The sequence below is a fragment of the Thamnophis elegans genome, chromosome 3, assembly GCF_009769535.1.
Source record: "Thamnophis elegans isolate rThaEle1 chromosome 3, rThaEle1.pri, whole genome shotgun sequence".
In the NCBI taxonomy this organism is placed as follows: Eukaryota; Metazoa; Chordata; class Lepidosauria; order Squamata; family Colubridae; genus Thamnophis; species Thamnophis elegans.
The window spans coordinates 84,911,262-84,935,328 of record NC_045543.1 but is presented as its reverse complement, the minus strand read 5'-3'; the positions used below and the strand labels follow the sequence as shown (position 1 = coordinate 84,935,328).

The 24,067-nt window shown below is 37.9% G+C and overlaps 1 protein-coding gene across 4 annotated transcripts in view; it reads right to left on the bottom strand.

Annotated features, from left to right (window-relative positions):
* The window catches only part of AOPEP (aminopeptidase O (putative)), a 220,715-nt gene that overhangs the window by 6,593 nt on the left and 190,055 nt on the right, over positions 1-24,067 (bottom strand). For 3 of the 4 annotated variants that reach the window (XM_032214527.1, XM_032214529.1, XM_032214525.1), the window contains exons 14-15: positions 20,014-20,130; positions 296-382 (exon numbers count right to left, since the gene is read on the bottom strand). In XM_032214527.1, coding sequence (XP_032070418.1) covers positions 296-382; positions 20,014-20,130 — 204 coding nt within the window. The remainder of the gene's footprint in view (positions 1-295; positions 383-20,013; positions 20,131-24,067) is intronic. The other variant, XM_032214528.1, reaches the window with a different exon arrangement.

Sequence of the window (24,067 nt, the reverse complement as noted above, 5' to 3'; positions counted from 1 at the left end):
AAGAACTCTTAGTCAAATTTTAGCATAAATTTGAACAAAAAAGCAGGATTTATATTGGTTCCATCTTTGAAGGATCATTTCCAACATATCTGTATTGTGCAATTTATGTAGCGTTTGGCAATACAATAAGGCAGTGTTTCTCAACCTTGACAACTTGAAGATGTCTGGACTTCAACTCCCAGAATTCCCCAGCCAGCATTTGCTGGCTGGGAAATTCTGGGAGTTGGAAGTCCAGACATCTTCAAGTTGCCAAGGTTGAGAAACACTGCAATAAGGGTACTTAAGGAACACTCACCTGGTCCTCATTGAGAAATTTCTCAACATCAGCATATCCTGCCACATACTTGTGTTTAATAATCATCTCACACCATCGATGTCGAACCTTTTGTAAGACAGAAAAAAATAAGAAAATTATTTAAGCGCTTATTAAAATGTGGCTGTGACATTTAAATTATTAACACTTTTTAAAGAGTTTTTCCCCCTCAACCCTCCCCCCTTCGATTCTACCCCTAGATTGTTAATATTAACCAGGCATGCTAACAATCCAACATGGCTCCATTGTAATTTTAAAAAGTGTAAATCTAAAACAATCAGTGTTACAATATCAGATAATTAAAGGTAAAAATCAGGTCCAGTTCAAAGAAGTCCAGTTTTTAATAGCATGATAAAAAAATTCAGCCTGAAAATGTTTTAATTTTAAAGAACCTAAATGTATTTATTTAATTCCAAACTGATTCTCAGAGTAACGAAAAATATGTGAAGTTACACCCAAGGACATGTTAAAAATGGCAACTGCCATTTTATAGTGCTCAGATTTAAACCAGAATTCATTAGAAATTGGGCGGGGGGCAGAATAATGCTGGTAGTCCTTTGTACCACTGAGAATGACAAAAATCAAGGGATCTCTATCAAGGCTTTGTTTAGCATTACATGTAAATTGGGATTCTTGGCTTAAGAGGATAGAAGGAATTTTTATAATCCCCCAAATTGCTGGGAAGTTATGCCACAGAACCGTTTTCACACGCATCCAGCTTGGGAACTGTTTCCCATACAGGCAAGAGGATGTTTGAACTTGAATTAGTGGAGTCTATCATGTGAATCTCTCCATAAAGAAATTGTCCCCCTCTGTCCCAGAGATTACATTCAACTAATTGTAGCACTTACATTCACCCACATTCACACAGATCAATAGTCCTGCACTACAAAGAGACAATGGCTTCCCCCTTTTTTTAAGGTAGGGTCATCTTCCCCAACCGAAGTTGAGGCAGTCTGAAGAATGAAGACAAGAAGGTGTTGTGGTTGGTTAGGGTTGTCCAGAAATTCTTTCTCAAGCAGCAGGTATTGTTCTCTCTGTCTCTTTCAAAGGTCTAAGACGTTTTTGGGCCTCCATGGGAAATAAAACCCATAAATGGAAACCATAGTGAAAAATTCTGTTACAAGAATTTTGGTATTAAATGGGGTACGCGGGGGTCGCCACACTCTCCCATGCTCCCCATGCCCCACAGGCATGCACGCACAACCCCCTCCCCCCACGCATGTGTGTGCATCTCCCATGTGCACGGCAGAGAATTAAAGCTCAGCTGGCCGGTGGGAGGCGCGCATGCATGCGCAGTGGAACTGAGCTGGGGTGATGGCTCATGTGCCTGTAGATATACCATAAATTCGTCATCACGACCCTATTCTATGGCAACAGAAGGCGTAGAAACATAAAGGGCCATCACACTGAACAACTGATAACATCTCATGCCTCAATAACAATTTAATCAATAGGTACAAAAGATCAAATACTAACAATTTAGTAGGATGTGGTGAAATAGTCAGAACAATTTCCATTTATTTGTTTGTAGGATCTTTATGTATTTAAGCAAGCTCTAACTTCAAGCACATTTATTTGAAAATAAGCCACCCGAGCACTATGGGTTACAATCAAACAAACTGAACCTAGCTTTATAAACTGGGTTGGCCAATAGTTTAGATATATTGTGTATCATAGATACTCAAACTAGACTATTATTCATTTAGAGAAACATGGAAAGAATCAACAAATCCATAAGAATATTTTCCTGGCCTGGAGGATGAAAAAAAATCTACTTCAGAAAATAGTCTTTTTATTTAAAAGTAAATCACTGAACTCAATAGCCTTTATAAGTTCTACGTTCATGTGTAATTTAACATTTAGGGAGGAAATTTATCCCTATTTAGGGATGAAAATCAGAGCTTCCACTTGGAAAAAATGTGTTGTAAACGTATTGTAACAAATCAACAAAATCAGCATTTTGACTACTTTGATAATTTCTCATTAAAATAATTATTCCAAAAGACATATTCACTTATAAGTTTGAGAATCAGCTTATGCACAAACAAGAAAATATAACAACAATATAACAAATATAACAAACAAGAAAATGGTTTAGTCACTGATTTGCAAATACAATCTAAAAGACAAGTAATTCAGAACGTATGCTTTGTAAAAAAAAACAAAAAACCATTACTTTAGTCTTTAGAAAAAGTCCACCAACTTCAGGGAGTTAATGGCTGGTTTTAATTTTAAAGATGTCAGGGGGGAAAAACAATTTTGAATTGTAAATTATTTCATGTTATAATACAAAAGAAACAAAAGATCCTATACAATATATTACTATAACTTCAGAGGCTTTCAGATCCTTATAGCTTCATAAATTTATTGAAACCAGAATAAAAATCAGCTGCCAAGGACAGACTCATTCATATATTCAAACAGCATATACTTCCTGATATTTCTAGGTAAGGAAATTGTACATAAGAAAAAAAAAAACATGTACTGATAGTTCTATTCCTGCAGTATCAAAACAAAAACAAAAACCTCACAATCACATATATTACTTCTCATGATACACAAGATAAACCTTGATGTTATTAGGGTGGTACTTAAGGAAGTTATAACCCCTCTTGATATCTGCAAGGATGAAGGACAGTTTACTTAATAAACATCAAGCATCTTGCAAAGTGAACATTATTACTTCTGCTTAAAATGAAAGAGCTAAAGAAATGATTAGAGACATTAACATTTAGATCAAAGATTAGGCTATCCTGTAATTAGGAATTCACATAATAATAGTTTCCAGACTATCAGATGCACAATAATACCACAACTGCTAAAATAACCCTGAATTCAACTCCCATAACCAGCTGCGTTATAGTAAATGCTCACATGCTACAGAGCACATGTTGCAGAGTTGGCCTCATCTGCTTCCCATCTTGCACTCTGCTCAACGTAACACATGTTGTCCCCTCACGTAAGCATGTTAACCCCTGAAAAAATGGTTGATCGGGCTTATCATCTGTTCATCTGTTCATCCCCAAGCTTTCCAGCTAAAATGATTCATTTCTGAGAGTAGAATAATATCGTCTCGAACCCCCAAACTTCGGACCACTCTGAGTCAATGAAGTTCTGTAACGTATCAAAAGCAGCTAATTTATTGGATATAGAAGTAACTAGGAGTGCAGCATTCTGGATTCAAAGGGAAATGATGGCTTAAGTAGCGCTTCCTCAAGTAGCGCCTGGGATCAATTCCTTAAAGCAATTGTTTTCTTATCCAAGAATCACAGAGCTGCCATCTGTAATTGCAATATGATCCTGAGGAAAAGCATCTTTGGTTAAAAAGGAGAGGCCTATACATCCTTGCTTGGCAATCCTTACATTGGAAATACAGTACTGTTGTTTCCTTTGAAACAAAACTGGTCCATGTCCATGAATTTGCTGCAACTTTTAAGAGCAAATGTATCTTTATCACTTTTAAAAACTGGTGTTGTCTGGCTTAGCAGTAGTTTAAGAGTGCTTATATGCTATGCGCATGGTCCACAGAAAGAAACAGAGAAAGAGAAATATGTATTCTCCACAATTAGTAATCACACTGTAAAAGATTGCTCTGCGTAGCAAGATGAGCAGCATATAAATTTACCAAGTAAATAAATAAATAATATAAATTATGAATTCCCGAAAGAGCATTATGTAGTCAGACTTAACAGTGTGGGTAATATTTATAAAGGCAAACAAAACCTACTTTGAAGTTAGTTTGGAAAGGAAGAGGAATACCATTGATCCATTCTGCTCATGTCCATTGGATATGATTGGTCAAGATACTTGTAGTTATACAATTGTGGATAAATATAGGTAGGAATTCTCTTTAGGACAATACTGTCAAACACCCAGCCCACGGGTCGGAAGTGTTACGCACTGGCCACGCCCACATCAAGTTTAGTGAAGAGGGAAAAGTTCTGATACATCACGTGACACCACCATGACAGCGTGAGTTTGACACCCTGCTTCAGAAGATACTGCTCACCCATCTCCAACTAATCAGCTATAGCCAGTTTCGTCTGGGTGAGCTATCATTGACTTGGATTTCTTTGCTCTACATCATCTATATTGGGAGAGGGGGGAGATTTTAATACATGAGCAAATTTCAAACAGAAGAGTGTAATTAATTAGGAAATTAGCATATCCACCAAATACCCTTTCCCCACTTTGAACTGAGAAAATTTCCTCAGTTCAAATGATGCAAATACAACCATTTCAATTCTGTATAATCAGATATATTCTTGTTCTTACAATGACTGTAGAATAATTGGATACATACAACCAACCAACCAACCTTCTTTCAATATGTTCCATTAAAATTATAACTTTTAATGTGTGCTTTTGTAACTCCAAGATTTACTTATTGCTGACTGTGGTTCTCTTTCAACTGATTACAATTCAAACTACCCTAGGAAAGATTTTTAAAGACAATTAAAATTTGCACTTATTATCGGCTCAGAAATCTTTAAAAAAAACATTACTCTCAAAATCCCATTTTCAAGACAACTGATTGTGTGCTATATAAAATTAATAATAATAGGCATTTTAATCATTTAAAATATATACCGAGGATTCAAAAACACTATGGTAGGAGCATACTATCAATTTTTATGATAGGTATATCTCTTTTTCTTTATTTGTACAGAGTTCTTAGCGAAATGGCATTGAGAGCAGAGGAAATTACACACACACATACAACACACACACACACACACATACGTGTCACACTGCAGATTTATATTCATATCTGTATTTCTCTATTACTGTAACTAATAGAATATTACTATTAAAATGCTAAAGGACAATACTGTGTTTTTTACTTCCTTCCTTCCGTCTTTTGGTATGTGTTCATCAGTCAATTATCAAACCTTATTCTCACCATTTGATGGAAATGTCTGTCAGCTATATAGTAAATTGCGCAGTGGCATTGGGACATAGCCTTTGTGATTCCATCTAGTTGGAAAAACACAGGCAAAGCCTCCTCCCTCTGATGCAAGAGCCCCCTATGTACAACTTCACTGGAACAACTTATACTTTTATCCTTTCCAATTTGCTCAGTACAATAAGGCACCTTATGGCTCAGCTGCTACCAGATTTTCTATTGTATCATGCTGCAATTATGACCACTGGCCTCCTTCTTCAAGAGAAGCAGCGCATATCAGTGATTCTGGATTGTTTGCTTTGGAATAAACCAGAGATAAAAGACTCAGTGTGATCTCAGTTTTTTATTCAGCCTTGAAAAAGAAACACAAAAGAAACTCAGAAAGGCGTCCCCTGTTCAACAACCCAGTATGTTCCATCTGAGAAGCGTACAGCAGCTGGCTGCTCATTCATCATAACCATGAAAATGGAATTCCAGAATTGTTGGAACATCAATACAACTTCATACATCGCCAAGAACCTTAACTACAAAAGTACTCTTATCCAATAATCAATTTTGATTATTACTAATTAATCAAATGCTTAATAACTTATCCCAAAGGGTAAAACTGAAGGTACAAGGAATAGAAGGAAAAAAATCCACCCTGTTTTTCAAAAGACTATGTGAAAAGAAAATATCTTTCTTTCTTTGTTTGTTTCTTTCTCTTTTTTTGCTATCTCTCTGTGTGTATCTTCTTCCTAAACTTCCTCCTGACTGGTTGATTGATCAATTCTGTGCTCTAGAGCAGGTTTCAGCTCCAGTTAAATAGATTTTTCTCAATGACAAGTTATCACTAACAATAGCAATAGCACTTAGACTTATATACCACTTCACAATGCTTTACAGCCCTCTCTCTAAGCAGTTTACAGGGTCAGCATATTGCTCCCAACAATCTGGGTCCTCATTTTATTGACCCCAGAAGGAAGGCTAAGTCAACCTTGAGCCTGGTGGGATTTGAACTGCTGGCAACAGGCAATCAGCAGAAGTAGCCTGCAGTACTGCATTCTAACCACTGCGTCACCACAGCTCATATGTCAGTGATGGCGAACCTTTTAGACACCGAATGCCCAAACTGCATGCGCATGCATGCCCAAACTTACATGCACATGTGCATGCACGGACATGCACGCATGCGCAGCAGAGACTGAAGACCAGCTGGCTGACAGGAGGTGGGGCATCCCAACACCAGCAGTGCAGCAAGAGGTAAGATCTTTTTCTTTTGTGAGCTTATGCTTTGTTGTTTGCAGGAAAACAGAAACTCACAAAAGAAACGCCATGGAGATCTGACCTGGGGCGACGATACACGTACCAGCAGAGAGAGTTATGCATGTCACTTCTGGCATGCATGCCATAGGTTCGCCATCACGGTCATATGTTCTCACCACCACTGTGAGTCTACAGACTTTGCTGCGGTTTGTCGTCTTCCCTTCCCTTTCTCCTTTCTCAGCCTTAGAGCCTTATCCAGAGAATCAGTTCTTCACATAACGTGACCAATGATAGATAATTTGAGTTTGTTCATTTCTGGTTTGAGGAACTCTGGGTTGATTTGTCCAAAGAGCCATTTGTTTTATTTTCTTGGCTGTTCAACAGCAATTCCCCAATACCAAAGTTCCAAAGTGTCAATACTCTTCCTATTCTGCTTCTTCAAAGCCCAACATAATGTCACAGATAATACTTGCATGATTCTGATCTTTGAAGTTCTAGACACATCATGGTTTTCTTCAATTTTCAATGTTGACTTTTGGAAGGAACTCCTGCTTTTATAATTATTTTCTATGCATATACACCACTCACCACTATGACCTCAGTATATTTATAAGCCCCTTCTTTTCACAAACTATTTCTGGGAGCAGATATAACCTCTACCATTAGAATAGAAAGAAAATAAGGCAGTTAGGGAGGACAAAATTATGCCAGTCTTCCAGACTGCTGTGTATATGTATCCACTTATTACTAAGGTCTGCTTCTTAACTGATTCCCTGCATTGTGACGCAAAGTGAATGCTTTAGAAAAATGCCTGCTGTGGAGGTCTTTAGCCGGTTCAAAGCCAGAGCAGACAAATTATTATTCTAAATCATAACTCTGGCTGCTTATTTAGGCACACCTAAAATGAAGCACCACACAGCTTATTGTGGTGGGGAAGTGCGAGTACTAAAAATGAATTATAGTGCAAACAAAAATAAATTAGTGCTTCACAGTACAGTTTCCCAACTGCAAGATGAGTATCATATTGACATTAGATTATGTTACAGTGTTTGAAATCTCACCCCAGGCTAACCTTCTACTTGCATCAAAGGAACAACTCATAGGGAGATGTATACTACCGTAGTATCTTGCCTCAACAGCTAAGTTTCATTTACAGAATAGCTGAACTCTACATTGGAGGTTGTATACCTGTGATGCCAAACCTATGGTATGTGTATCAGAGGTGGCACGCACAGCCCTCTCTGTGGGCACACGGACCATTGTCAGCTGCTCTTCCAGGTTCCGTCGCACAAATGCGTGCCGGCCAGCTGGTCTTCGTGCAAAGACCAATTGACCGGCACACATGCACATGACAGAACCCGGAAGAGACCAGCTAGCAGGTATGTGTGACAGAACCCGGAAGAGCAGCTGGCTGCCAGCCATGTGCATGCGCACTGGCCAGCTGCTCTCTTCCGGGTTCTGGTGCTCTAGCGCGCAAGCTCCAGTTTCAGCACTCAGTGCTGAAAAGGTTAACCATCACTGTTGCCTACTCTCCCCTTATTTATTCAACTTATATGCCAAATATATGTTAAAGGAAGGTAGATTGGAGGGAGATGACCATGGTTTTAAAACTGGGGGAAGATACATCAATAACTTGTGCTACAACACTACTCCGATAGCCAAAAATGCAAAGGATTGGTAAACTCTTGTAATAAAAGCCAAGGAGCACAGAGAAAAAAATAGGACTCAATTAAATAAGATAACGATAACCACATCATTCAGCCTTAAAAGTCACAATAAAGATATTGAGGTGATAGATAGCACCCGCCTTTTAGGATCTACCTTCAAGGAACCCGCAGTTAAGAAATACATAGCCCTGTTAGCCTTGGAAAACTTATTGAAATGCCATGAAGTAGCTATACTGACAAAGATCAGAATCGTGCAAGCCATTCTGATGGAATCTATGGACGCAAAATTTGGATCTTGGAAGAAACAGAAATATTAACTCTGGACACTGGTGTGGAGAAGATTCCTCAGAATGTCATGAACAGCCAAGCAGACAAATTACACTCTTTCTGAAATATTCAATTTTGGGTTTTGGGTTTTGAAGGATGATTTCAGATGAACACCACCTTAGTTCTAGCAGCTAAAAGACATTATGCACTTGATGCATTCACCCCACCTCCCACATCTTATGTTCGAGTTTTAATGTAAGGAAGGAGAAGAAGGAAGCTGCATTAGAAATATACAAGCAGTTTAGTCTCAAAATTATTATTTGTAGTCCTTCCAATAATATTTTTGGATGCTTCAAGATAAAGCACCCCAAAATTTGAAATAACATCATTTACAATTTGAATTCCATATTTATTATATGCAACAGTTATTAGGGTACTTAACTACATAAGATGCGGAAATGACTATCTATAGAAACATAGATCTATGTTTGCTTATTCACAAACATGTGGATAAGCAAACATTTATTTATTTGTTCATTTGTTTTTTGCTTTCACAGTTGCTGCATACTGCACATTCTTTTCTCCTTTTTTAACACTCAAAATAATCGAGTGAAGTAAGTTATAGAAAGAGAGAGACAGAATGACTGGTCTATAGCTTCTCTGAGGTGGAATCTTTAAGACAGACATAACTTGGGAGAAAAAGAAAATTATTTAGCCATGACTTTGTCCCCAAAAGGTGTGGGGCATTTTTTCCCCCTAAACAAATGCTGTGTGGTAGCAAACTTGCCAAAGGATTAAGCAGAACAGATGAGACACTGCCCAATTCAAAAGCTAGTAAACAGAAATACCACTTTGTGGTAAACATGTTCTCTGATGCCTGCCAGATTTTTCATGGTTTGGGCGATGGATAGAAGTTATCTTCTTCTATGCATAATTCATTTGAAAAACTCAAGAGTTCTCTATAGTTTATAGCAACGTAACTCTGGCTTGTGAAATAAGATTTCACAGTTTCACATGCTTCTATACTACAACAGAACAGTTGTATAAGTGTTATTAGGAATCACTGGGTATTATGCCTTAGCTTGCATTGCTCGTGTTTTCTGCAAAAGCAGTCTGCTTTCATTCTGCTCTCCGAAATATTCACTCTAAAAGGCTTCCTCCACAGTGTGTCTTAAAGCTGCTGGAAGTAGAAAAATGTCATGAAATAAAAGTTCTGTCATCTCCGAGAATGGAGCCATTCATGAACACAATATACAGGAAGGACACAACAGATAATGGGAGAGCTGATTTTTTTTATTATAGATACAACTGACTGAAGAATTACAGGGAGCAGAGTGACCAACCTATCACATGAATAATAGAAATGTAAATGTTTGCAAATATTTCAGCAGATCAATTCCAACCTCAGCTTCTCATTTTTAATTGGAAATGACCATATCTTAGCTTTCCAAATAGTTGTGAAAATAAGACAGTAATTCTTTATCCCAAAACAGTCTGGGGTAAGCTCATACCACAAGCAACTGCTGCAGGAAGCATGGCTGGTGAATAAATGAGGCAGCCCCCTTTTCGGTGTGGTTTTCAATTCTCAACTCTTCTGAGTAAAGTAAAAGCACATTTTGTTAGTCGTAACTTTTTTTTTTTTAGCTTTTTAGCAGTTTTAGCTGTTGTTCTGTTTATGGCTTACTGTGTTTGGTGCACACTTTGTATTTTTAATTTTGCTAGTATTGTCTAGATTTGTTGTTTTAAAGGCTAATTCTGCATCTACGTGCATTTGCTTATCTGCATGCTAGTTTGTGGACTTTTTTGGACAGAAAAAGACTTGTTACATTATGATAAAAGCAATAAAGTTAGTTACTGCAACTTACGACCACAATTGAGCCCAAAATTTATGTTGTTAAGTGAAAAAATTGTTAAGTGAGTTTGGCCCCATTTTACAACTTTCCTCACCACCTTTGTTAAGTGAATCACTACAGTTCTTAAATTAGTAACACGGTTGTTAAGTGAATCGGGTTTCCCCATTGACTTTGCTTGTCAGAAGAACGCAAAAGGGGATCACACGACTCTGGGACACTGAAACTGTCATAAATGTGACTCGGCTGTCAAGCATCCCAATGTAAATCACATGACTGTGAGATGCTGCAATGGTCATAAATTTGAAAATAGGTCATAAGTCATTTTTTCAGTGTTGTTGTAACTTTGAACGGTCACTAAGTGTACTTTGTAAGTCGAGGACTGCTTGTATTTGGCATCTATTGGTAGAAAAGATGTGAATCCCTGAAATAAAGTTAAATGACCACTCCAAAACCAGTTTAAACTTCAAATACACTGCTGGCCATTGCAAATCCAGCCCTTCACTTAAACAGTCTTTTTACTTCCTGATCTGCCTTTTGACTCTCTTGCGAGAACCTGGTGAATCCTTCTGGATTAAGTTAACTTTCTTTGCCTTTATCAATTCGTCACAGACATTGGGCATCAGTTGAGAATTTGGTTGAGATGGAGTGATAGAAACCATTCTCCCCCAGTTTGAGATCTTTCGGATGGGCATCCTAATTTGGAATTTGAGAAATTCCCAATTTCAGGAACTTTTGTAGGACTGTATGTTGAATAAAAACAATAATAGCAAATTATATTTCTGTATCCATAAAACTGAAGGAAACATGTTTTATTTACCCATTTGAACATGCAATTCTGTCTAAAAAATGTGATGCTATCAACCATTGTATGTCAGAGTTATATCCTTTTCTGTCAGCAGGAACAGGCCCCCAGCAGAGATCTCCTCAGGGCATTTTTGCTGATAGAAACATGGTTAATGATTTTTGCCAATCTCTCCTTTTTATAACTAGATTAGATAGGCCAGATGGAGAAACTGAGAGAAATAACGCTGCTGTTTTCAGCAGGAGCCAAAATTCTCTTGTAACATCTAACTTAGTTTGACATAATCTATGTGAAATCTTTAAGCATCCCCGTTCCTCCCCAGGAGATCAGGCCGAGATCTTTCATATCATTACTACTGAAATTATCAATGTCGGAAGTAGAGACATTTGGCAAGCAAAACCATCTTCTTCCACTGAGTTCACTCATTCCCTTGAAAAAGAAGCATTAACTAGCCTTGAAAAGAATTTGAACCCAAGCCAAAACTACTTATTAATTATCAAATAATACAAACTGGCTTAACTAGGAATAAGTGAAAAAAGATTTGAACAAGGGATTTCCTAGTTTGAAATTTGGCTCTGTCATCCATTCGATGCTGACTTGCCCATATAGGCTACAATAATGACATAACCAAGAACAACATGAATTTGATAAGTATTTGTCAAAACAATTTTTATATAATTTGTTGAATTTATATGCTGTCCATCTCCCCAATAAAGTGGTGTTGCACTCTGCTCTCATGTTGTCTTGTCTTGTGGTTTCTTCCCCAAACCCCCAAAACTTTAACCTTAGATTGTCTACTGTTGCCTTCACCCCATTCCTAAGAGGTCTCTAAGGGGCGTACATAAGCGCACCAACGTGCCTACCGTCCCTGTCCTAACAACCCCATTTATTCGTATCCATTTCATGTATCCAAAATCATGTTTATACATATACCGGTATATGTTGTCTAATACATGCTTGTATAAATGAATAAAATAAATAAATACTTAACATTCGTACTGTGCTTGTATAGCAGATTGTATTTTTTATTCTTTTAATTCCAACACTAAAATACAAAGAGAGTTTTGACTCGTTCATTTTTTTTTTGCCTTCCAGTTGCCTATAATCTGTATTTTATGAGTTCGACTCTTCTAAACGCTTTACTCTGCTGAACAGACCCTTTGAAAAAAAGCAGCAATATATAACAGGATACTAAGTATTTGTAAATAATGCGCATATTTCCTTCTATGACTGCTGGACCTGAAGTGTCAAGAAATAAACAAGAGATCTATAACTGGCAACAAAAAGAGGAAAATTAACCAGCGATCAATCTTTTGGAAGGGGGAACAAGGGGGAACAAGAGGGACTGTGACATATTTTAATGGCTCTTGAGAATAAGAGCTGAAGCTTGATTTCACTTACTCCTGGCAGTAAAAATCCTAATGGGTGTGGGTTGGGGTGTTAAACTGAAATCAGAAGTACAGAAGTACGTAAGTTCTTGCAGCTAAGCCTAAGAGTTTCAAACAAGTATATTCAACCAGGTCTTCAAACAGGTATATTTCCTTGTGTGAAGTGGGATCTTATATAGGCCAAACAAGGACTCTTTTCACTATGCTACAACTTATCCCTAGCCTCTCATGATTTTGGTAAGTGGCCCCAATTCATATCCTCTTGTGAAAACTGTCCTGGGGCCATTTGTTCTTCTGCAGCTTCATATCAAGAGCTGCCTTTTGATACAGAGCACTGCACATCAAGACTAGAGACAAAAACGGTATTAGCAATAGCAATAGCAATAGCAGTTAGACTTATATACAGCTTCATAGGGCTTTCAGCCCTCTCTAAGCGGTTTACAGAGTCAGCATATTGCCCCCACAGTCTGGGTCCTCATTTCACCCACCTCGGAAGGATGGAAGGCTGAGTCAACCTTGAGCCAGTGAGATTTGAACCGCTGAACTGCAGATAGCAGTCAGTTGAAGTGGCCTGCAATACTGCACCCTAACCACTGCGCCACCTCGACTCAGTGTTCGGTATTTTCCCAAATGCCATCACTCTGCTAAACAAATAATTCCTTCACCACTGTCAAACCATTCACTAAGGCTGCATTACTATTACTACTAGTCTTCTCATCGTTCCTATCACCCATCTCCTCCCACTTATGACTGCAGGACTGTAACTTTGTTGCTTGTAACTTTATGATTTATATTGACATTGATTGTTTCCTGATTGCTTATTTGTACCTTATGACTACCATTAAGTGCTCTTCCTTATGATTCTTGACAAATGTATCTTGTCTTTTTATGTACACTGAGAGCATATGCACCAAAGACAAATTCCTTGTGTGTCCTATCACACTTGGCCAATAAAGAATTCTATTCTATTCTATTCTATTCTATTCTATTCTATTCTACAGAATTGATGTTGGAGTCTCAAGATCTTCATTCTGTTCTGCAACATACTGAATATATTGTACTGAAGTTATTAGAAGCTTTTAATACCTGTCAGTTTTCCAATTGTAAACACGTTTATTAAGACCGCCGGGATAGTAAAGAAGCATGGAGAAGATTACACACACACACACACACACACACACACACACACACACACACACACACCATTTCTCAATCTCTAATCTTGCCAAATCAAACACAAAACACAGTTTTTTTTTTATAATAACGAGCACTTCCCTAATGTTTCTTCAAAGGTTTCACTCAGTTTTATATAGCTTATACATTTTTCCTCTTTTATTCTTTTTCTTTTTCATTGTGCTTTTAAGTAGCTTTTTAAAAAAGTGGATAGAAAAATCCTGTTTACAATTACCCAGAAGTGATTCTCATAAATACAAGTCAGTCTAAATATATACAGAATTAAATTATTACACTCTTTGCTTCTATTTTATTGCCCACAATAAGGCAAGATTATAATATAATTCATTCTAATTACTCTAATCTATAAGCGTATACTGTGTAGACTTATAAGTACATTAAAATTGTTTTTAAAAACAGCTAAATAGCATATCTCAATTTTATTTCAATCTCTAGCTCACCCTGTTGGTCAAGGAGCTTCTGAAAAACAGTTATTAAATTTTTCTGACTCACAATAGCTAGATAAATATAACATCATCAAGGTCTGCTGGTAAAAACATTGTTCTGGGAGTAATTTTTCTGGAAACAATAGAGTTTAGTCTTAATATTGCTCTTCCACTTAAAATGAATCTCAGAAAATGTGGAGCAAAATAGTCAGGTAAATCCAAGTTTGTTCCTTAGAGAAAATTGTGAAACTTATATAAAAGGATATTTCATTTCATGTTTAATACAGTAGAAGAACTTATTTCCAAAACTGATTGTGTATATTCTACAAAATATAGAATTCCAAAACTGTTTTAATTCTTTCATTGAGACTGACAAAAAAAAATGAGATACATGGCAACCACTTGAATCCTTTCTCCTATTAACATAACATAAGACATCCCATGCAAAAAAAAATTCATGCTGAAAACCAGTGCATTACATAAGCCTTTTTGCACTATGAAAGACACATTCAAAGGCAATCCTTTTTAGCTCTACCAAAAAACCTAGGCAAGGAAAACCAAACGTACAGGTGAAACTTTGCTCAATAGCCTTAACTGCACGAGGGATCTTAGGTGTGCTAGTGGACAATCACTTAAATATGAGCTAGCAACTGCCAAAAAAGCCAACATAGAGATAGAATCAAGATCACGTGAAGTGTTAGTATCGTTTTTATAATGCCTTAGTAAGACAGTCTTGGAATACTGCATCCAGTTTTGATTACCAAAATATAAAAGGATGTTGAGACTCTGGAAAGAGTGCAGAAAATAGCAAACCAAAAATGATTAGGGGACTGGAGGCTAAAGCATATGAAGGACAGTTGCAGACTTGGATATGCCTGGTCTAGTGAAAAGAAGGACTAGGGGAGATATCATAGCAGTGTTCCAATATCTGATGGGCTGCCACAAAGAAAAGAGGATCTACCCAGAAGGCAAGACAAGAAACAATGGATGGAAATTCATCAAGGAGGAGAAGCAACGTAGAACTAAGGAGAAACAGTGAGAGCAATTGAAATAAAAAACCAACCCTGTTATTTTGAGATGGTCATTACTTAGCACAGAGGTCAGCAAACTGTGGTTCTGGAGCTGCATGTGGCTCTTTCCTCCCTCTGCTGTGGCTCCATCACTGGTCAGCGTCACAATTTTGAGAGGAGCTTCCGGTGGGGAGGGGCGGGGAGAGAAGTACAGTGCGCCAGGAGAAGACTCTATGGCAAGGGGAGGGTTTTCCAGTTGTATCCACAATTGATAGGGCTTTCGGTTATGACAGGTAACCGAAGAGGAAAAAATATGCCGCTCCAGAAGGAGACTCTATGATGGGGAACTGAACTTCCGGTCAGCTCTAGAATTGAACTGGGGGCTTCCGGTTAGGACTTTTGTGGCTCCCTGTGTTTGTTTTTTTTCTGTGGGAATCGGGTCCAAATGGCTCTTTGAATGCTTAAGTTTGCCGACCCGACTTAGCACATTGATTCACATATGTCAATATTTTAAGAATTGTGTGGTCTTACCATGTGGGTTTAAAAATATAATCATGGAATTTAAGCCTCTTTGGTGGTTTGCTAATCACAGTATCATTAAACAGGCAGTGTGTCCAATATCTACATCCTGGGGCCAGGCATGTCATTGACCTTCCAGGAGACAAATTAGGTGGGAAGATATCTTATTACCTGAAACTTCATATTCTACATGTTTTCGTCTTTGATCTCCTGTTTTTATGGCTTATCAGGTTTTGTCAGTTCACATGCTGTCAGTATATATTCCCTTCACACCAATCAGTTTCTACCAATTGTCTGGTTCTTTTGATTTATCTAGACACATCTTCACAATTTCTTCCTAAAAGCTAAGGTGCGTTGCATGATTTACCACCATGTGAACCCTGAAATAACTATATGCATAGATAACTTTTTGTAAATGTTTTCATTGATATCAGTTTGTAAAGGCAAACAGGTTTCACTACAACCTGTTAAAAATACTCTAAGAAATTGCATATGTGTGTACATTGAGATATCATACTATCAGCTAGAATGTTTACCTTAACACTTGCACTAGGGAGATAGTAATTTAATGATAATAATAGAGTAACTGAACAATTAATCTGATCAACAGTTAAGAATTCAAAAAGAATTGATAATCATTCTGTGTACTCTGAAAATTTCACATTTTTTCCTGCCTCTTAAGATCTTTCTCATATATACATATATTGCATTTAATTATACACATCTGAATGTTATCCAAAGCCATTTATCAAAAAATTTAACTTGTTCCTTTGTTTCAAGGACGGGGGTGGTGGTGGTGGTGATAAATCCCCTCCTTGTGGCATTTAATGTGTTTTGAGCCACAGAAACTTCCTTGTTTAGGCAGACAAGAGTATGTACCACAACATTTCCTTTTGAGGACTGTCGGTTCTTGTTATCCAGTAACTGTAGAAACCGTAATGGTAATGTTATCTCAGTTTCCTTTCTTAAAGGCTAGAGTAAAGCCCTTGATTTCACCTTGCAAGATGAAGCTGAGGTAATATATCTCCCGCAGAGGTTGTGGCTTTCCTTCAACACACACACAGACAGACACATACCCAAGTACATTTGGCACAATTTATGGCAGGAGAGAATGAAAATCAGTCTAGTGTAAAAAATTCACATAGGTCTTGGTGTCCTGGCACGTAATCACCACATAGGGGATGCAGCTGTGACGCTACCTTCTCAGTTATTTCTCTTCCAGATATAGAAGTCCTGACATTTCTTTGGTATTTGCATGTGATTAAAATATACCCTAAATATAACTTAATTTCTATAAATAGCAAAGTGTGTTTCAAGGCTAATTAAAAATAAATCTGGCCTTTAGAACATGTATAAACAGCAAATATGTTAAAGCTGAAATAAAGTTTACCTATTAACTTAAATATTTCCTTGGATGAAGATATTTTTCAATTGTGGAGCTTTTAATTTTATGTACTGACCTATACAAAAGCTTCAATCAACATTCCAGTAACCACTGAAAGATATTACGACAACTGCAGCAATCTAAAACTTGCCTTTGTCTTAATTTTGTTTCATATATAATTCTATTTATGGAACAAATCTAGTGCAGATGCTTCCTTTTGTTATTATACAAAACAAAAATCACATTCTGAAAGGAGACTTGTCGTAAATGAAGAATAGCTACTATTTGCACAGATACAAGTAATGCTAAAACATTAAGAGGTTTTTAAGAATAGGTTGGACAACCATTTGTTTCATATGGTATAGAGTCGTGATCCGAACCTATGGCATGCATGATGGAAGTGGCACGCAGAGCCATCTCTCCGGCCACATCAGCCGTCACCCAGTGCTCCTCCGGGTTCCGGCACCAGGGAGCTATTCTTCTGGGTTCTGCCATTCCCCCCTGTATGCATGTGCTCCCATTTCGGCACTCGGTGCCAAAAAGGTATAGAGTTTACTGCTTGAGCAGAGGCTTTGATTAGAAGACCTCCAAGGTTCCTTCCAACTCTGTTATTCTGTTATGTAGTTTTGTGTTAAGAGGGTCTCCTTTCAGCCTTCTATTCATCCTTCAAATGGCCACAAGGAAGTTCCCAAGGGTGCTTTTCCCAAGGCAGCTGGACTTCGTTTTTTTCTTGAAGATGCTTATCTTCTCATCCAAGGAGCAGTTCTGAAGAAGCTTCTTGGTTGAGAAGCAAAACGTCCTCAAGGAAAAACAAAGTCCACTTGTCTTTGAAAAAGCACCTTTGGGACAACCATGATAACTCAGAATCCCCTCAGCCAGCCACAAGAAGGAGTTCTGAACTGTTCTGCTTCATTTGGATTACCTATATAGTTTCTTTATTATCTGAATCCAGACAAACTATTGTTCATTTCATTTGTGATTGGTAGAAAAGGAACCATGCTTGTTTTTCAGTAGTTATATTGAAGGCTAAATCCAGTGTAGGATTCAGATGAGACATTAGTTGCAATTTACTCAAAACAGAAGCTTTCATTCCATCACAGTTGCATAAAGGGGAAGAGGGATGTGAGGCTTGTAGTGCTATTTTCTAAATAATGTTTTCGTAAGGTGTTCTATAAGCACTTTATGTAACAGTTTAAGCATTAAAATAAAACAAATGCATGCTTATCATTTAAAACCAATTAACAAGGCAGAAAGCTTTCAAATCTATTCATAAACTCAGAGGAGCAAATATGTTGCCCTGGATATTAATATAGATGGTTGGGATTCTGGAATCTTTAGTATTTGAAGACTACCAGCTTGAAAGCCTTTGATTTGATCTACAGCCCCTCTTCATATTTCACTTGACAATGTCACTCACACAAGGATCAGCATCCGAGGCTCTAAGAGCCTAATCTTTAAATAAGACAGTCAATGAAGAAAAGCTACTACTTCAGAGGTGGGTTGCTCCAGGTCATTCAAACTAATAGTGGTGGCAGCAGGAGTTTCCGCCCACCTGCACGGACATTTCTGCGCATGAACAGAAGCATCATGTGCGTGAGAGCGTGCACAAGCAAACCAGTAGTAAAACTGGTACAAACCCACCAATGTATTACTTGTACAGTTTACCAAATACCTGGCAGAGGACAAAGCCCTTTCCGATATGGAATTTGTCTGGAAAATCCCTAAGCACCCAAGAGGATATTTTAACTTTATTCTTTTTAATTTTATTGTTTAAACTGTTTCCTATCGGAATACAGCATTTATCTGGTCTTTATGTTTTTAATTGCACACAGGCAAGAGTTGCTCTGTGAGTGAGATGGGTGGTCTCTAAGTCTGATATATATTAAAAACATGAAAAAAAATAAAAGTTCAGAATAATCACATTTCTACAGCTTTTTTTAAAATGCTCTATTTTGAACTAAGTTAAGCTTTTGGATCATTTCAAAGACAAAAGGCCCTGTAAATGATTTAGTTCCCATAAACACTTGCAAAGTTTTTAGAGTGCTTTGAAAATGTGTTTAGTTGCTATCTATACTGCCTTCGGTTCTGATTCTTTCTTTTTTGTTAGCCAGTAAAAGCACTGAGAGTTATTATAGTGGCCACAGGGGTTGATTTTCCTAATTGTAATCTATTTTTTTTTGCTTTTTCTTTTTCTTTCTTTTCTTAATTATACACTACACAGAAGCTGCATGGGTTGAATGGGCAAGTATCAATTAATAAATAATAGTCCAAGTGACTGACTGCCTTTGCACATTATATGATTACCAGCAGAGGTGGTATTCAGCCGGTTTTCTCCGGTTCAGATGAACTGATAACAACAGCTGCGAGAGACTCCACCCACCCGCCCTGACATAATGTGTGAACACTGTGCATGCACAGAAGGACCATATGCAGAAGGCACATGCATATAAGGCGCACATTCACATTTGCTAACCGGTATAGAAAGTAAGTGAATCCCACTGCTGACCACCCTTTGCTTAAGATCTGTTTTTGAATGGAACTCAGAATGAAAACAAGTATTTTACTTTTTCATAAACACCCAATCTAATATTTATGAGTACAAATTATCATATGTAGTTGAATATAAACAACAACAACAAACAGTTTTACTCCCAAATATAAACAGGTACACAGTTAATAAAAAGAAAATGAATCCACAATAAGACACATATCATTTAATTCTCTCCAGATGTGTGTATTTTTCAAACTCAAAAGACACAATGGAGAGATGTGACTTGGCTGTACTAACCAAACTGTGCAATCATACATGTACCCACATGCTTTGTCAAAAACAAACATTTATTAAAAACATAGCCTATAAAACTGAAAGCAGTCAATGCAACCCATGCTCTACCAGTATTGCCTTTGGGACAAATTTAAATTTTTAAAATTGATTTTTTTTTAAAAAAGAACTAGAATAATCCTGCATCCAACAGAATACAATTGTTCCGTGCTATTGGCTCCATTCGCGATCTCCCTGCGTCTGTAAATGGATTACCTCTGCATCCTGCTCACGGAGGTGGTAAGTTTTCTGTAAGCATTCCAACATTTTTGAACGGAATGTCCCCTTCTGCAGGAGACACTCCAGAAGTAAGACCAGCTGGTCCGGGGAAAGCTAAAAGAAAATAAATAGCTTGTGAGATAAAATTATAACCTTTTTGTAATTCAAATAAAAGAGGCCAGCCAGTGACTAGTCTCAGACAAACCTATGAAATTATACCATGTGCTCGTAACATATAGAAACAGTGTTTGAATTCACTATGAACACTTTCATGTCATTATTCTAAGAAACTCCTTTATCAAAATGAAGTGAGAGGTTGTTCATTTGCCAAGATTTTCTATTCTATATTTAAGTAAGATTAAAGGTAAAGGTTCCCCTCGCAAATATGCGCTCCCGACTCTAAGGAGTGTTGCTCATCTTCATTTCAAGGCCGAAGAGCCAGCACTGTCCGAAGACATCTCCGTGGTCATGTGGCCAGCATGACTAAACACCAAAGGCGCACAGAATGCTGTTACCTTCCCACCAAAGATGGTTCCTATTTTTCTACTTGCATTTTCATGTGCTTTCAAACTGCTAGGTTGGCAGAAGCTGGGACAAGTAATGGGAGCTCACTTTGCTACGCAGCGCTAGGGATTCAAACTGCCAAACTGCTGACCTTTCTGATTGACAAGCTCAGCGTCTTAGCCACTGACCCACCGCATCCCTTTTTAAGTAAGATTAAACCTATACTACTCTCAGCTAAGTGATAAACTTATTATCAGCTAATGTGCTTTGCAAAATATACCACCTTATTTAATTGTCATAGGAAATTATCGAAAGAACAAATTATACTGCATCATTTCCTGGAGATTTTAATACACATAGGGCTGAAGGACTGCAGCAAAACAGAAATACAATTTTATCCAAATTTCTCTTTCAAAATTGAAATAGCAACAGTATCATTTGCATGCACGCATACATCCCTATCTCTACATATCCATCCATCCCTTTTTAGTGTAATTCTAAGCATATTTATTCAGAGGTAAATTCCCTATGATCAGTGGGTTCAATTTTCAATTAAGAAGGGTAAATAATTCTAGATAACTTCACGAATAGAAGAAAATGAGGGATTTAATTGCAGGGAAAATGAATAGGGAAAAGCCACTATTGCAACAAGTCCTTAAGTGCTACATTTATTCTGGTTTTATTATATGGAAAAATCATTGAAAATAAGGTGCATGTCAAAGGATGGGAAATTTGGTGTTCTAAAAAGCAGTAGGTGGTTTCTTATATAGCCAATGTTTCCATTCCACAAAAAGAGAAAAAGATAATTCTGTGCGTAAAAAATGAAATCATGATGGTGAAACTCTACTTAATCACAAATGAAAATCAATCTCTGATCTTTGGGTGAAAGGACTTTGCTTCTTGTGCCCCATTTACCATTGCAAGCAAAGGAAGAAAAATGACTTGGGAATCCAGTTTCTGGATTTTGCAGATTAATTTACCCCATTTAACTTCATAAAAAGACACTACATATTAATGTCATCAACAGTATCAGATTTCATCTAAGAATAGAATCCCACTCTAAAGTCATGTCTATATTATTCAGCACTGGAATAACCATCATTGAATTTTGAATTTGAATTTTAATGGATTTGTATGCCACCCAATCCCAAAGGACTCTGGGCGGCTCACATAAAAACAATTTAAAAATACTAGAAAATTTAAAATACAAAGACAAAGCATTTAAAAGAACACAACATACACTCAGTTCTTAGTGGGGCTGGAACTCAATCAAGGATCAACAGCCCCAGGCCTGCCGGAACAGCCAGGTCTTAGTAGACTTTCGGAAGGCCGAGAGAGTGGGGAGGGTCCGGATCTCAGGGGGTAGATCTTTCCATAGGGCCGGGGCAGCTACAGAGAAGGCTCTCCCCCGAGGGGCCGCCAGTTGACATTGTGTAGTCGACAGCACCCAGAGAAGGCCCACCCTGTGAGATCTTATCGGACGCTGGGAGGTATGTGGCAGGAGGTGGTCACGGAGGTATCCAGGTCCTAGGCCATGTAGGGCTTTAAAGGCAATAACCAGCACCTTGAAGCGCGTTCGTAGACCAATAAGGAGCCAGTGCAGCTCACGGAGGATAGGTGTCAAATAGGTGTACCTCGGTACACCCAGTATCGCTCGCGCAGCTGCATTCTGGACCAACTGTAGTCTCCGAACGCTTTTCAGGGGCAGCCCCACGTAAAGCGCGAGCGATCCAATGCCCTCCAGATGTGCTGGACTGCCATTCCCCCAGAATTTTTAGCTTGCAGTCTCAACTTCAAGAATGGGAGAACTGTTCCAAAAGAAAGGACAGTTGGAGAAGATATACTGGATGTTTATGGTAGCTTGTAACATCTCCAAAAGTAAGGATTACTGGTTTCTATAATCTCTAAGGATAGCTAACCATGTGGTAGGTTTGCATTACTATTATCCTTCTCATCTTTCCTATTACCTACTCCTATTTATATATTACTTTGTTGGCTGTATTTTATGAATTATGATTGTATCTTATGATTTATGATTTATCATTTTGTTGCTTGTATGTACAATGAGAGCTTATGTATCAGAGACAAATTTCCTGGTGACCAATCACATGACCAATAAAGATATTGTAATTCTGTTCCATTCTGTTCTGTTCTGTTCCACTCTACTCTACTCTACTCTACTCTACTCTATTCTCTTTCCTATTCCTATTCCATTCCATCAAAATAAAGTCATTTAAAAAGGAATTCTATATTAAAACTAGGAGAATAATAGCAATAGCAGTAGACTTATATACCGCTTCATAGGCCTTTCAGGTCTCTCTAAGCGGTTTACAGAGAGTCAGCATATTGCCCCCAACAATCTGGGTCCTCATTTTACCCACCTCGGAAGGATGGAAGGCTGAGTCAACCCTGAGCCGGTGAGATTTGAACCGCTGACCTGCTGATCTAGCAGTAGCCTGCAGTGCTGCATTTAACCACTGCGCCACCTTGGCTCTTGAGGTGGTCATAAATACATGAAAGGATAGTTTGCTTCTCTATTACTCTAGGATGGGTATCAAACCTTGGCAATTCTGGAAGTGATATCTACAGATCTGAAAGATGCCAATGTTGGATGCCCCAGTTCTAGGATATCCTGCATTTCCTTCTGATTTGTTTCCACTTACGAGGTTCATGCTATTAAAGTGAGAAATCAATATGAAAATTTATTTTTTCAGTACTTCAGGACGATTCAAGGTTATCCCTCTTAATGCAACCTGTGACATTACCATTTCATAAGGCATTACAAATTATAAAAACTTAATGAAGTGAGGGGCTGCCCAAACTATAAAACAGAAGTTCTAAACCTTACAATCATGTGCTGAGTAATTTACATTCAGATAGTTTATTTATTATTAAATTTGTTTGCTGCCCATTTCACCATGAAGTGAGTCTCAAAATAGTTCTCACAAAACCCAGAGTTTTAAAAAGTACCATAAGTGGGTACAAAATAATGCATTAATGGTGAGATTGAAGTTTTGTATGGACTCTGTAAACAAAAATATAAACCACTATTTCAGCACAGGGTAGTCATCTGACAAATCTAGCCCAAGCAGAACCAGCTATTTCAGTCTAAACTAAGCTTCATGCCCTTGTGTGCTACTTCCACTGACTTGCCGGGGCCACTGACCCTGGTTTGGAATGGGCAGTGCAATTCAATGCACTTGATCCAACTACAAGCCATCATATATCACAAAAGTGAGCCTGAATTATAGCATTTGTGTGATCACGTATCTAATATATTTCTATTTGCATATATATCAGATTCTACTTGCATATATTCAATCGGTTCAGACAGGTTCACCTAAACTGGTAGTGGAAATCGCAGGTGGGCCTGCCCATCCAGGCTCTATGCCATCCTATTTAGGCATGTTTTCAAACCATGCGCATGCATGCAAGCCATGCGCATGAGCAAAGCGCATGCACAGATGGACATGTGCATGTGGCATCATGCATGCTCACATTTGCCAACTGGCAGGGAAAGTAAGTGAATACCACCTCTGATATATAC